Raw genomic sequence first — 14,980 nt, 5'->3', positions numbered from 1 at the left:
CGCGCGTTGCGTCCGAATGGGCCCCGAACCGTGGCGAACTGCTGACTGCTGCTGACTACTGAGTGTTGCTCGGTGCTCATGGCTCATGGCTCTCAGTCTGTTCGCGAACGTCCGTCAAGCAGACTTCCTCGCGTGCCTGTCCGCACTCACTCGTGAATGCCACATGTCGCCCAAGGTGCATCTGCTACCGGCACCCTGACCAAATCCGCAACTACCAACTATTACGTCGATCGACGCCAAAAACCAATCATGAAGACCACCTCCCACTGGTTCACCTATTACACTTGTCACCTATTCTAATCCAAACATTATTTCCAATCGATCGATCGACTTTTGGAAAAATCTTCCAATAGTTATTTTGTCTCTTCCTCTTTTTCTTTCTCTCTTACTTATTCCACAAATTTCCACACCTCCATAAATAGTTGGAGTTAACGCGGCTCTGAGGGGAAAAGTGTCGGTAAGCAGTGTGTTTAAAAATATAACGTGATAAGTCAGCTTTTGAAATAGGCTGGCGATTTCTTTCGAACGGTTTGCTCGGCAAAGTAAATAGGATTTCTGTGTGATCTTCATGGATAATTGATATTTGAACAAGTGTGCCAGTGAGAGAGAAGCAAAAGTATAAAATGTTGCGAGTTTTGTTGGGGCTGGTGAGCCTATTGTTGATTAATTCACCACCCTGGAGGAGCGAGGCCTTCAACATCGAAACGAAACACTACGCGGTGTACCGCAATGAAGCTAGTTCCATGTTCGGCTTCTCTGTCACCGTGTATCGTGACAAGTATGGTCGTGGCTGGTGAGTGATTGATTCCTAATTTCACCTTTTTTAGCGCGCAAAATTTCCCGTCTCCGAGAATCTTTATTTCTATCTCATTCATCCAATGACACTTGCTCCGATCGAAGAAATTTATTCTCGTCGAGGAGAATCCAATAAAATCTTGCCGCATCCCCTACCAACTTTTTCCTACAGCTACCTCGTCGCTTCGATTTAAAATTATTTCTTAAGTCCCCGAATTTACCTGCAGCAATTTTTTTCGCCATTTTCAAGAAAATTTTATTTTTAGGCCACCTTAAGAAGTATTGTATGTCGTCGGATAAGCTAACTCGTGTTAGTCATTCCAGCTTTCGAGTAATATAAGGCTTCGGGAATAAACGGAATTTCTTGGATTAAATTTCATCGCGAACGAATAAATTTCACGTTGACTGGCTGAGGAGTTATCTGATTTTTCTACCTAAAATCCTTACTTACCTAAATACTATTATACAATGTCTGCAGTGTTTTTAAATGTGTGTGTGTGTAATCGGTAATCTATATAAAATCTTTTACATAGATATAATTAAAAGAAAAGGTAGGAAGTTCGGATTACAAGGAGAAGCGTGGGTGTCTAAATTTAGGCCGCATCGTATTAGTCTCACTATCCGTTTCTAATTTCATTTTACTTCCGAGAATAGAAAAGACTTTTATAGAGTTTAATAGAGGAAAAATTCTGTGAAAATTTTAAATAGATTTTATAGGGCTCTGGTGTAACCGAAGGAATTGGATCGTTATCGATCTTGTGTCGCTCCGATTAATCCTTTCCTTCTCGCATTGTTTCTATTCACTCAACTGATCCAGCGAACTGTAACGAAGCTCGGAAAGAATCTGTTCACACCCGGAATTTCGACTAGCTTCTGGTCTAACTTGTTTCATCCTTACTCTGAGCGTAGTATATCTGAGATTATATTTCGGAGATGGTGGAACTATTAAAATCTGACCTGGCGTCTCATGCATAAAACTCGCTTTTCCGCAGATTCGATCTAATCGCGGTTACATCGTTTTTTAAGGGTCGCACAATACGCCATTACTGGACTTGTGTTTATCTTAAATTTATCTATGCGAGTCTACATGCATAATCCTTTACTCATTTATCGCCGCGTGCACCCTGCTCCTGTGCTGCACAATCGTAAAACTATCCCCCCATATGCATATGTCTCGATAATGATTCGTTTAATGAGATAATTTCCTGCAGTGTATTGAATAGGATCTTGATAGATTGAAATTTTACAAGTTCGACCGTACTTTACATCATGAATAATATATAATGTACCCTTTTGTATATCTTTGCTTGTTTTCACCTTTAATTTCGGTAATACACGCGACTAGATAGGTTTAATTGTATACTTATAACGCGATCGATGAATACTACTTTTATATTCGGTAACACTTTTTCGTGAAAAGTTCACAGCTACTTCTCGCAGATGAGATTTGACGATAGTGAGCACGAAAATGTTCGTCGAGAGTATACGATGATTCTCTTACTAAATATAGAAGTCATTTCAGTCATTCGGTGACTCCACTTGTAGATACAATAAAACAGGTTTGCGTGCCCACGTTCGAATAATTGCAGAATCGAAGAATAATCAATGACTAAGATCTTGCTGCGACAAATTTCTACTAAAGAAACCAATTTTATTTATTATAAAAATAATAATTTCTTAGGAATTGTAGCGAAAGGAGATTTGTACAGCTTTTCTACGAGTTAATTTGTCGTAAACAAACTGGCATCTAGGATAAACGACGTGTTTTTGTCTGACACCCACGCATCGAAATTTATCAGCCACACCTTAAATATTGATAAATAAATTATCTAAAAGAGAGAAAGAGAGAGGGAAGTGATGATAGAATTATCGTATTACGAGGAGCAACTCGAGCACGTGACTTTGATGTTACAAGGGAAGTGTAACTTTGAATTATTCAACGATAATAAGAACGTAAAAGATCTCGATTCAAGCTAGAGCGACGCTGCTAATGACGCTTTTTTCATTGTACGTACCGAGCGAAGCAGAAAAATAAAATATGCCGGAATATTATCGGTCTCGTTTTTAAAATTATACCCTTCTCAATGAGATTAATATTTATTCATTATATATGAAAACGGATAAACGAATAACTACGATCATCATGGGTATCGTTGAATAAGGAGAAGCTTTACGTATAAGATTAAACAATTAGTTGTGTGAGAGAATGAGTAACAAGATTATTAAGAATCCTGAGGTAAAAAAAATTAAATTGGCCGATAAGATTGCAGGACGGAGAGATGATTTAATCAAGGGGTATGCGATAAATATAGTATATGTTGAAGGTTTAATGCCCTGTCGAGTTGGAAAACTGGCAAAGTATCAGAGAGAGAGAGAGAGAGAGAGAGAGGCGCGAGAGATAAATTTGTAGGGAGAATAAGAAGAGCGGGAAGTGATCGGTATCGCGTGAGGCGCGTGCCCGATGCCTTAGCCGTGTGATTATCCGAGACAGAGCCTCAGAGTCAGCTTCAGCCTTGAGGCCCATTTACCTTTAGCTGGGCGTCAGCGCACACATGTTCACCATTCACGCGTAGCTCCAAACTCACCACAGCTCACTCCAATCCTTTACTTCTCCCTAGAAAATGCACAATTTCCAAAATTATCGTCAGCCTTAATTTCATCGAGCGATTTCTCCAAAATCTCGAAATGCTTAAAACCATTTCTAAATTAATAGAATGATAAACACCTAAAAGCTATAGTAGTTTCGCGTGACAGAATCATGTTTCGCTACCGAATGATTCATAACGCACACTAGAATCGTAAGCCCGCGGGCTCGCTCTAAACATAGTCAAGATCATATCTGACCACTTATGTCATTCTCGCTTATACCGACGATAAGAGGAAATCTCACTGTTTGCTAAATACTTCCTTACTCACTTTCCTTGGAATATATATCTTTTACGTATAATGTAAAGGTTAAGGAAAAACTATCGAAATCTTTGAATATCTTAAAAATAAAGCATTTTATAAGAAAATGTTCCAGACAAAGGTTGTAATGTTGTTAAAGGTCTTTTTACTGATATTGTTATTTTGATCTTGACTGGCCTGATAAAGATTATGCAAAGAGGTCACCTCAATTTCTTTTTTAAATGGAATATATGTTTTTATTGTATATTTTTGTAGCTTATCCCAAGAACTTCCCAACACGCTATAGTAATTTATCATTTTATTTAATTGTTCACTGGATTTAGCTATATGAAATTCGAAGCAGAGGAAAACTGAGCATGTGTATATATAGCAGTCGCATATACTATTTTAATTAAATCTATATCTATATATGCAATTTTAAATTGAAATTTCTAATAAAACACTTTAAGAGAAAGAACAAATTGATGTAGCAATTTGGAAAACTTTTCAGATAACCTAGAAGAATATACAATAAAAAATGTATCATCTATTAAAAAAAATTAAGCTGACCTTGGAATAACATTTATAAGGCCAAGCAAGATCAAAGTAATAATATCAGTAAATATAGACCTTCTTCAATGTTACAATAATCTGAAAGATTTCTATCCGAGGTACGTGATTTCTGAAATATTTAAGGATCTCTATAAACTTTTTAATTATTCTGTATATAAAATAAATTCAATTTACAAAATCAATTAGAAAATAATATCAGTCATTTTGGAGAATTTCCAAATTAAAGACACAACATGGCTTGTCGTATTTGGTAAAAGTTCGAGATTTCACGGTGACTTTTTGCTGCGACTTTCTCCGACTGTTTCTTCAATCGAAGTTCCTCTTCTGGTCACCATATGGCTGTCTATTGCTTCGCTTTGCAGCATCGAAAATGCCATTGTTACCTCGAAGTACCCTCTCGACATATGTTTCCTCCCGAGAAACGTGAAAGACTTTTAAGTTGGGTTTGCGAAAAAAATACTCAACGGAAGATTTATGGCATCGCAAGGAAAGCTTTAAATTGCTCTAAATGTTTTTATGTCGATGGCTGAGATGAATTGAAAGAATTGAGGCTTACGCAATCTCAATTACATCAACAATACCACCTATGTATGGTATGTATGTAGCGTATCGATTAATCTAGGTTACTGTATCCTGACCTGGATAAGTAAAAGATTGACGGGCCTGTTCATAATTAACTTAAACACTTTTAATTAGTACGTTAGAGACCAATTAGCTTAAGCCAGTGTCAATTTGATTCGATTAATTCCATTGATGAAAATCGATTCAAAGTTGTAACGATAAAATCTAGTGGTTAACTTAATTATCTAAATTACAACTGAAATTTTAATCAAGTTTCTAATACTAAATTAAATTACTTTTAATTCGGTTTTATGAATTTTATTGAAATGCATGAGAATTGAAATACGAAAAAATAACTGTTGTATCCTATATAAACTCAATTACAAAAACCAGAATATTTATGTGACAATATGCAGCAGTATCTTGGATGATTATACGTTTGGGGCAAATATCTTTAAAAACTTGAGCAAGAGCGTCAGTGTCATCGATGAACCAAGCTCGCGTTGTATGTACACAACTGTTCGTTAAGGAGGCTTAAAAATTGCAGAGGCTGTTTAAGTTTTCTCTAGCTTGTGATCCAAAACTGCCATCAGCCGTCCTTGAGGATTTTCCCTAGCCTCAAAGCCAATCGCAAATCTCTTGTTGAAAGAAAATAAACAACAACCATTGTATAGACTTAAGAAAAAAAAAATAAATAAATAAAAATAAACGTCGAAAAATGTCAAGTTTAATTTGAATCATTGAAAGCAATTGAATGGAACTTCGTGCTGGTTGAGCGTCAAGTGACCTTGAAAACCGTTGGTAGTCATTTACCAGGTCCGCTAACAGTTGAACCGCCTCCACTCGCTAATTTTATGCGAACGCGTGCAACTTGTGCGCGAGAAATATTTTACAATTGCTCGTTACGATCGATCACTGGTTACGGTTTTAATGGAACGTAGATCGTACGATTTGTTTTAAAGATCCACGTGGGTGAAATGTTGGAGATATGAAGATTTCGCTTGCGATTTATTTTCTGATAAATTAATATCGATGGAAGATTGCGAATGCAAGAGGAAGAAGAAATGGAGAAAGTTGAATGGAGGGAAAATCTGAATGATGATGTGGGAGCTTCCGTTTGAAGGTTGTTGGCTGACTGGAGGTTGAGGCTGGGGTTTACGGGAAGCAAATAAGTGAGTTGTGTGCAGGACAGGGACAAGAGACGCGCGCGATCAGTCGATGACGCAACTCGAACACGAAGGCGTATCGACGTCGAGTCTCCGCTACTTTATAAGGAGCACCTCCTCACTAACACCATTCGGCTTTCACTGAGCAAACTCGCGGGCGAAACGTCGTCATTCTCGGACGTGCGTCTACGATACATGTGTGCGTGTTTTCTATACGCTCTATAAAATCATCCACCGAGCTTTCCCAATCAGTTTCACTTTTTCCACACTTTGTTTATAGAGCCATTAAATCACCCAATTTGTCCTCGTCAATTCAATCTATCCCAGTAGAACGAAGAATTACTCACTTTCATCAGGTAAATCGGGATGACATTATAGAGTTCTCCTGCTAATATGTAATCTTTTCGACAACAATGCCTCCAATATTAACTCAGATGAGACTACATTGCAAGAATTTATGCCGCTCATGAAATATTGCGAATAATCACGAAGTAAATGTATTTTTAAATTGTTATCGCAGAGAGATGTATAGAGGAGTGTTTTTTGTGTGACGTTTGGGTACTCGAGAGGACACGGTTCTTTCGAGAAGAATTAATGGAAGAAATGTGTGATTATTTATATATATATATATATATACACATATAATAGGAAAGAAAAAAGAAATAGTTGTGATTCCCAGAGTTGTCTTATCCGTCCTTTCAGGAAAATCAATTGAGTGATTAACGACGTCATACCGAGCGAATTTGACGGATGATTGCGCAAGAATAATTTGCAAGCGACATTAGTACTTTCGCCACTTGTAGCTGCACATACCGCGCGTTTTGTCCAGAAAGCAGCGGTGATCGAAGCTTGAGATTTCCAAGGGACGCTTCGGCATTAAGCAATCCGCCAAGTATGGTGGATTCAGCCGTCCGATTTTACCAAATACGGAATTACAAATGTGCATCTGTCCTCCACCGCTGTGTAATATAAGTCAATACGCTGACTTCACGCTTAAAAATGCCTCGACTCATTAATTCTCCGATGAAATCACAATGACCACTATTCGAAATATCCTTAAACTCTGTGAAGGAATTGACACTTGGGAATCCCATTATTTCTCTTGCTATATATTTCAATAGCTGTCCTCATGGGAATTATGAATAATATGGTGGCTGAAATGGATTTACCGCGCGGAGTTTCCGGATGTTCATTTCTGTTCGTCCAATTCTGGCTAATTGTTAGGGGGTAACAATGGCACGCTTGTAAGCCGGTGTGAAGAGGAACGTTATTGAGTGTCCAGCCGAATGTTCACATACATCAACTTCCGCTATATCTGCCGCCATCAGCAGCACGCGTGTACTGCTGCAAGCACGAAGAATCATGATTGTAATGCGGTCTCGTGTTCCTCACCGGAAGGCACGTAACACTTTCGGTGCGTTCCCTGAAATGGGAAGTAAGTATATCCTATACGCCTTGCGTCGATAGAAAATACCCCATTCTAATAGCCATTGCGATTCCATCAAGCACCATAAACGACACTTACTATTTTTCCTACATTATCGTTTCTTCGTGACAAGCGCCGCATAAAGCATTCCTGCGGTATCTAATATTCTTTACACGTAGAAACCCGTGCCTCGTTTGAAAAGCAATAGTACAGCGTAAAACGCGACAAATAGATTCGTGACACGGTAGTATCCTTTTTTATCGAAAGGTGTCATAAAAATACCCTGACGACCGCGAAGTTTTTTAGGTGCAGCATGCTGCTGGTGGGGAAAAAGCGTGCTTCTGTAACTTCATCAATTTCCCCTAATGGCAAGTGCCATAAATAGCATAGATTCGTGTAACTTTAATTGCAGGGGTCCCATAAAAAGTGCCATTCGATTTAGCCGTTGCGGACATTCCAGTTTTACGAGAATGCTGCGTTGTTGAAATTTCTGAATTCCGATTCTTATCGTTCGGCCGTGTAGTGTACGTATGTATATAGTATATACAAAATACGGGAAATTTTTTCAGTGAAATTCTGTATTAGGTTGGAAGTTCAGCGAACCCGCGTTGGACCTCTCGAGGAACGCGTATATGGAAATTAGCTTGATGCGTGACGGGAAACTTAAGAGATAACTGGTATTATATATATATACACGCCATGGGTCTAACCTGAGCGAGTCTCTGGGCTAGTGATGCAAACTGGAATTTTCTGTTAATCTTTGAAATGGTATATTGTAAGAGTTGCGGCGAATAGCTTTCGACTAATGTACAAAGCCAAGGTCTCTTCGTCATTGAAGACCAATCGAAACACTGCAGAGGGGGTGTGGCAGAATGGTTCGAGCATTCTACTATGAAAAGTGAATAAATAGTTTTTAAAGTAGATCGAGCGTTGTGCGTTGATGAAATGGGACTTGACATGGTTACGATGTCATCGTTCATGCTTCTCCCATTCTCTCGAAGCAGTGACGAACGTGGGCCGATAGCATGGAGGCCTTAAGCTCGCCCACCTATTTTTTTTTCTTTTTCTTTTACATTCATGAAGAACCACAGTCACCGATATATGTGACGCATAAGCGTATACGGGATTGCAGGGGCGAACCGGTCCTATGGGATTTTATCCAATATAGAAAGAATATGCCACCGGTACCTTGCCTAGTTTCTCCCTGTCTAACACGTTGGCTAATCCCGTTTTAGGCACGACTCATGATCTCGACAAGCACACCGGTCCTCAATCCCATTTAAATGCTACAAAATATTCACCCAATAAAACTATAAGCCCATCTCGAATTCGTTAGTCAAATATAATATTATACTCGTCCAATTCAACTTTGGCTTGTATGCTGTCAAAAATCTCAGGTGTATAGGAAGCATTAATCAAACCGTGCTATTGCTGTGACTGCTTGACACTGAACTACGCACGTATGTTATATGTAGTACACACGGTTGTATGAAAACTGAGATTAGGTAGAGCGACATTGGCAGCAGCTTTCAAGTTTTCTTTATCAGAGATGACGTTTACGCGTGGTGCTCGCACAGTACAATATGAATTGCTTACATAACTTGCATAATCGCATGTTTCACCATCATTACAGTATGCGTGCACCGCGTGTATGGCGCTTACACGTTTTACCGCCCGTGCAACCTAGAGGCAAGAGTGTGCCAAGGTTACTTCTGCATTCGATGAGATTTTCGCCTGCGCGTAGCTATAGCGATTACTCTCATCAGGAACTGTCAATAATTACAATAGAATAGATTTTTTCCAATTGAATCATTTAGTTTCTAGCATGTAGTGTCTTTGCCATTTTGTTCGTTTGTCTGTATACTGCGTGGTTAGAAATAATATTGAAGAGAAGTTGTTGGATACGAATCACTTCTTATAATAAAGGATTAATTCATGGAACGTTTGTGTTTGATGTAAACCGACTGGAGGTCGTATGACGAAATTAAATAGATCACGGTTTTAGATTCCTATAGATAATTCGCCCAGTACCCCAGCTTCTTCATCTGCAATTCTAAGAAGCTGAAGTCTCATGCTGGTGCTATTCTTAGATGTATACATTAGCCAATGCAACTCGTTATTTAGTATTATCTTTGTTAATATTTTCATCTACAATACAAACATTTATTATCAGAAACGTCATAGCTATTTAAAAGAAGATTTGTTTATATTGATTGTGCAGAAGCACAACTGGAATTTTTTAACAATGAACGAATGTCGTATATTATATATTATCGGTAGGAAAGTTTTTTTTCAGCTATCTGTAGTAGCAAGGCCATTTCTCAGACTCCGGAAACCCTATCATATCCGAAAGCAATTTTTCAGAAACATTTTACATCTAATCGATCCATTAGGCCTGAAGAGTGCTGAAAGCTTTCCCAGCGAAATTCCTTGAAAATGGCAGCTTTTTACTGTAAGCATGATTAATTACATTTCCAGTCAGAGACCTGGCCCTAATTTACAAATACCCACTTAACACTTCATCCGTACACCCTTCCATGCACGCATGCACAAACACACCTAATAATTACGACCGATCGATAATCCACCAATTTTCATTAAATTTGTGCACGTAACCATCAGCAATTTATACTTTCATCCTCACATTTTCTTCGCTCTCTCTCTCAAAAATGTAATTAGCCAGATGTGTATGGATTATATCGTGCAAAATGAGACTCAATGATATTTTCGCACTAATATCCTCAAAGTAATATTTATCTCAGGTCGTTATAATTCCACGCATGACTGGTCGTTGCTTGTGTATGTGCGTGGGATAAATTGCACGTTGATGGATTTCCAATCTTTGTAATGGAAATTCTTAGGATCGGTACAGACCAAAGGGCGAAAACTTTTAAATCCATTCATTATGATAATGACCACTTTTGGACAATGGTTCGTTTGGATAAATGAAAACGCTCTGGCAACAAATAATTGCTCGATTAATGGGAAGGAAAATGTTGAAAAGAGATTGAGAATTAGTATCAAAGGTAATATATACCATATACGATGCCGTTTCGAAGATCAAAAATGTGTTGCGTGAGCATTTATCATGCAAAATCAGTCTCACGGTTTAACCCGACAGTAAAGGGAGTCTGTACATGAAAAGGTGACGAAGCGATTGAAGAAAAATATATTCGCTTATAGTCTCGCGCTTAAGGTTATCGTTCGATATTGCGTTATCGTTTCGGTATAAGAAAAGAACTCGATGTAAACTTATTTCCGAGATTGAGGTCACTGGTCACCAGCTATTTTCAACAGTGGCGTCAGTCTCGGAACTAATTCGACTAACGGCTGGCAAATTATATACGCAGTGTCTCTTCTAACCCTTTCAACATAAATGTATCTTCAAACGGTTTCTATTTCCGGTATCTCCAACTTCCTCCCTCGAAGACTTTCTCTAGCACAAAAATTACTTTTCCATAGAAATCCGCCTTTGATTCCGCATAGCTTGCTAATGAATTGCGAAGGTATATACAGATGCTTCTTATGTTAATTAATAATGCTTTGTTGTTTTTCAGGACAATCGTGGGTGCACCGGAAGCTGAAACAACGCAGGCTGGCGTCTACAGAGGTGGTGCAGTTTACAGATGCGACATAGCGACGGACGACAGATGTGAGATAATCCACTTTGACGATAAAGGTAAAGAAACTCGTACCGTGAACTTTGCAACTCTAAAGCATTTTAAATAACCGACTGAGTAGAGTCCCAAAAGTAGATTTGTTTATCATTATCATGGGAAAAAGTTTCTCTCACGTTATTCAACCTGCCAAGTAGTGGTTTTTCTGGAACGATTGAGAATGGACAGGACCGGTCCTGGAATTTGCTGGCTGGAATTCGCAGAGACAATCGACTTCTGTGAGCTCTGCGTTCTTTGCAGCGGACAAGTATCTCCAGCATTTGCCATTTCGATCCCTCACTCAACAATCGATAATAATTTCACCTTTGTTGTTAAAAAAAAAGCCAGCACAACAATGGATCCGTCCGAGGATATAGCGTGTGTGTGTGTACTCTTAAATCGCAGGGATTCTCTTGAGTTTTTGATAAATGGATTCAGCAGAAGGGCTGCTTGAGACAATAGGAGGGTCCTCTGCATTGTGGAAGACGGAGTGGATGTAAAAATAAAGGAAATAAAGTGCGCGCACTTCTCACTCTGGCAGTTTTTAATTTCTCCTTTTAATTTGACACCGAGGTTTCTCGTATTTCTTCAGAGTACCTGACGAGATTGGTGGTGATGGTTAGTTGATGACGCGGAGGACTCGGGGAGTTACCAAAAGTACTTTGGCCTCCGGAACAAGGGCTTTCAGCTCTGTGCTGTTGGCTGACCCACATTTGTCGAGTCCGGAGGCCCTAGGAGTAGCTTCATAATCCAAGGAACTGCGAACTAACCGACCGACTGGTTATAGAGCGCGCTATTCTTAGCCTTTCTTCCACCCACCCTGCTGCCGTTGACCCTTCCCTTCTAGATTTCGTGCGAGAAACTCTCTTACTCCGATTAGCACAACTCGCTACTTGCAATTCTCATGTTTGTTTCTTGTACGGTCTGCGGTGTTGATTCTACCTATACGATACATTTTTCCACTTGTCCAGCATGAAACAATTATATCACGGCCAGAAATAACCAAGAAGATCTATACCAAACAAACGAAAAACTAACATATACATTGCAAAACTGAGTAGGATAAATCTTATAGTTGTATATATATACACATGCAGGGTCGTTATAATTATATTCAATATATATTTGTTTCATTAATATTGCTATTTTATGTACCGCGGAAATCTCAGCATCACGTAAGATTGAGTTGTATGAATGAGGAAGATTCTGTGTAATCTGATAGCTCGATGAAAAGCGCTGCATTCAAATTAGGGTAATTTCGTCGAATAGCATTAAACGCGAGTTTGTATCCTCTAACGAATAGTAACGATGTATCTATTCATTCGTTTTCTCGTGCTGAGATCGGGGGCAAATTCTTGCAGCTTGTCTTGATTGAAGCCTACGAACAACACAGGAAGCGTTAATCCATGGAGTGCGAACTGTAAACGTGGTATCGTATTCTCATTTCGTTCCTTCTCACCCCCTCCTTTTTCTTTTTTCTCACAACCTCCTTAGTCTCATCCACTTATTTCCTACCGTACAGCCGATGGTAATTGCGCAAGGAAATATTTCAGCCATTTTGGAAAATAAATGCTCGTTTACCATTATATTGTAAATGCAAATTTCGCAAAGTTAATTTTGCAAAATTCCGATAAAAGCGAGAGATTGTGCAAAATGTCTCAATAAAACGGGTCCAGTGAAATTTCTCGAGGACAGGAACTTGCGGCAAGTTTTCTTTGATCAATAATTAGTTCGATACTATGCTGGATCGTGCTCGATCGTATCCAATTAGGATCTCGCCCGGTAGCAGCGCTATTCCACCTGCTTGTTCATCTTATCCGACTAATTGAACACACGTGCAGAGCAATTTTGCACCGATCTTGCCGTAACGAAAACAACAAATTCATTTGACACTTTTGCATTTATTCATTTCTTGCTAAACCTGACAAATTGTTCGCGCTACAATACGAGTTTTTCTGCAAGACGTTTCTTCCACGCATAGCATGTCTAGCCTTAAAATACACCTGTCTGGATTCGAAATTCACGAAATATTCGCTTACAGAAATAACCACAGGAATGAACCAGCAGCGAACCAAGTAGTTAGGAGGAGTAAATTCATTGCATCCTGTGAACTGTCTCTCTGCTTAAATATTGCAGGGATTATAATGATATTGATATTTAATACCAGTATAATATTATTATATTCTGCGAGATAAATTTAATTGTGTATAACTCCGAGGAAAGTAAAACCAGCCAGAGCTGCGAGGAGATGTGAGTGACCTGAGAGAGCTGAACGAGATATGGAGCTTCCTCGTACGTACGTACGCAGGGAGAATTCACGATCCACGATCGACAAGATCGTTTGGCACTTGGACGTGCCACAGGTGGATCGACCGGATCAGCGAATAAGGATCGAAGCAAAGATCTTTGGTGATCTCTAATGGCTGACTCACGATCCTTATTATATCACCATTCAAAAGCTGTTTTCTGGTCCACCCCACATTCTCCACAATCATAAATAGAAATTTTCATGATGCGATAAAATATCGAATTTTGCCATTTCATTAAAGAAAAAAAATTCAAGTTTGTGTTGAGAACAAAATATTTCATTCCAAAAGAAGAATTTGGAATGTTTCAAGTGGGTCTTTAGGGATTAGAGAAGTATTTCAGTAAATAAAATCAATAATGGAAGGTATATAGTTGAGAATGATTGAAAGGTCACTAACTCCTTCTGAAGGTAGTTGGAATAGCTTGATGTCCAGAGGATGTTCCGCAGGTCGGTACACCCTGCGGTGTGACGGGTGCCACAGTCTCGGTTGCTCGTGATACCAGGAATCGACTTACGCGCAAGAAGTCGACGCTGCCTAATACAGAAAACCGTAAGAGCGTGGTGCCTCCGGCCCTGCCCCTTCAAGTCCCATGGAATTTCTTGCACGATGCTCGTGCTACCTCGAGGACCTTCTCACGAAGGTCGAAGATAACCCAAACTCGTTCAATCAATTCCCTCTGTCCCAAAACGTCGAAACAATTCGTCTAATCACAATCATTTTCTATAACGTCGTTTTATACCTCGTACATTTAACCATTATCTTCATGTATATACATACATATCAATATTGATCGAGAAAAATTACTTTACTGTGCAGGAAACAACCACGTGAGGAATCCGAGTGTACCTGAGAATCTGAGCCAAATAGACAACAAGACCCTTCAGTGGTTCGGAGCTACGGTTTCTGCTTCGATCAACGATGGAGGGCCAATTCTGGTAAGTTATTGGAAAAGCACGAAGAAAATATCGCCTGCTTCGCGATTAAACCAAGTTAGACGAGAAACCGATTACTCGGTAAGCGGAGCCACTGCAGAACCGTACGTCCGCTTGGTCGCTTCTATTTCGAGATCTGAAAACAAACGAAGGTGGCTGGATGTCCCTGTAGCGCTGAAATATCTTATGGGCTATTTAAATTAACTGAAATATATGACGTAAAATATACAGAGGGGGTTAATTATGTTTCGAACGACACTTTTATCGTGACAGTTTTTCCAATTGTGCAAACAATTATGGAAAGTATAGAAAATGGAGTTTGCTATACGTTCAAATAAGTTTAAGGGTCAATCTTGCGCGAAGATCTCAACCCTTTTTAGACGTGTCGGACTTTCCAAGGCGCGCGGCTTTTCTGATCTTCGGCGTTTGTGCGTATATATATATATATATATATATATATATATAGTATAGACGCAGAAATCTTCGGGCATATGCGCACGAGCAACTCACGCACCGTTGCGGTAGCCACTGTTCGGTGTTTCAAACATCACAAAACGAAATCAAGTCGCCGCAAAGCTTTCACGAAATCTCTCTTTCCTCTCAGTAATACTTTTTCTTCACACTAGGAGAGATACCACACATTTTTTCTACAGTTATCCATTTAAATTTTTCACTT

The 14,980-nt window shown here is 39.2% G+C and overlaps 1 protein-coding gene across 2 annotated transcripts in view; it reads left to right on the top strand.

The window, feature by feature from the left end:
- Positions 1-48: 48 nt before the first annotated feature.
- if (inflated) overlaps positions 49-14,980 on the top strand; it is a 44,890-nt gene continuing 29,958 nt past the window's right edge. For both annotated transcript variants that reach the window (XM_066726829.1, XM_066726828.1), the window contains exons 1-3: positions 49-793; positions 10,965-11,086; positions 14,189-14,307. In XM_066726829.1, the coding sequence (XP_066582926.1) occupies positions 624-793; positions 10,965-11,086; positions 14,189-14,307 (411 nt within the window). In that variant the 5' untranslated portion in view covers positions 49-623. The remainder of the gene's footprint in view (positions 794-10,964; positions 11,087-14,188; positions 14,308-14,980) is intronic.

This window comes from Prorops nasuta, unplaced genomic scaffold (assembly GCF_024137725.1).
Source record: "Prorops nasuta isolate Cenicafe-Biocafe unplaced genomic scaffold, Cenicafe_Pnas_1.2 PNAS00005, whole genome shotgun sequence".
NCBI lineage: Eukaryota > Metazoa > Arthropoda > Insecta > Hymenoptera > Bethylidae > Prorops > Prorops nasuta.
This window is presented reverse-complemented; position numbering and strand designations above follow the sequence as displayed.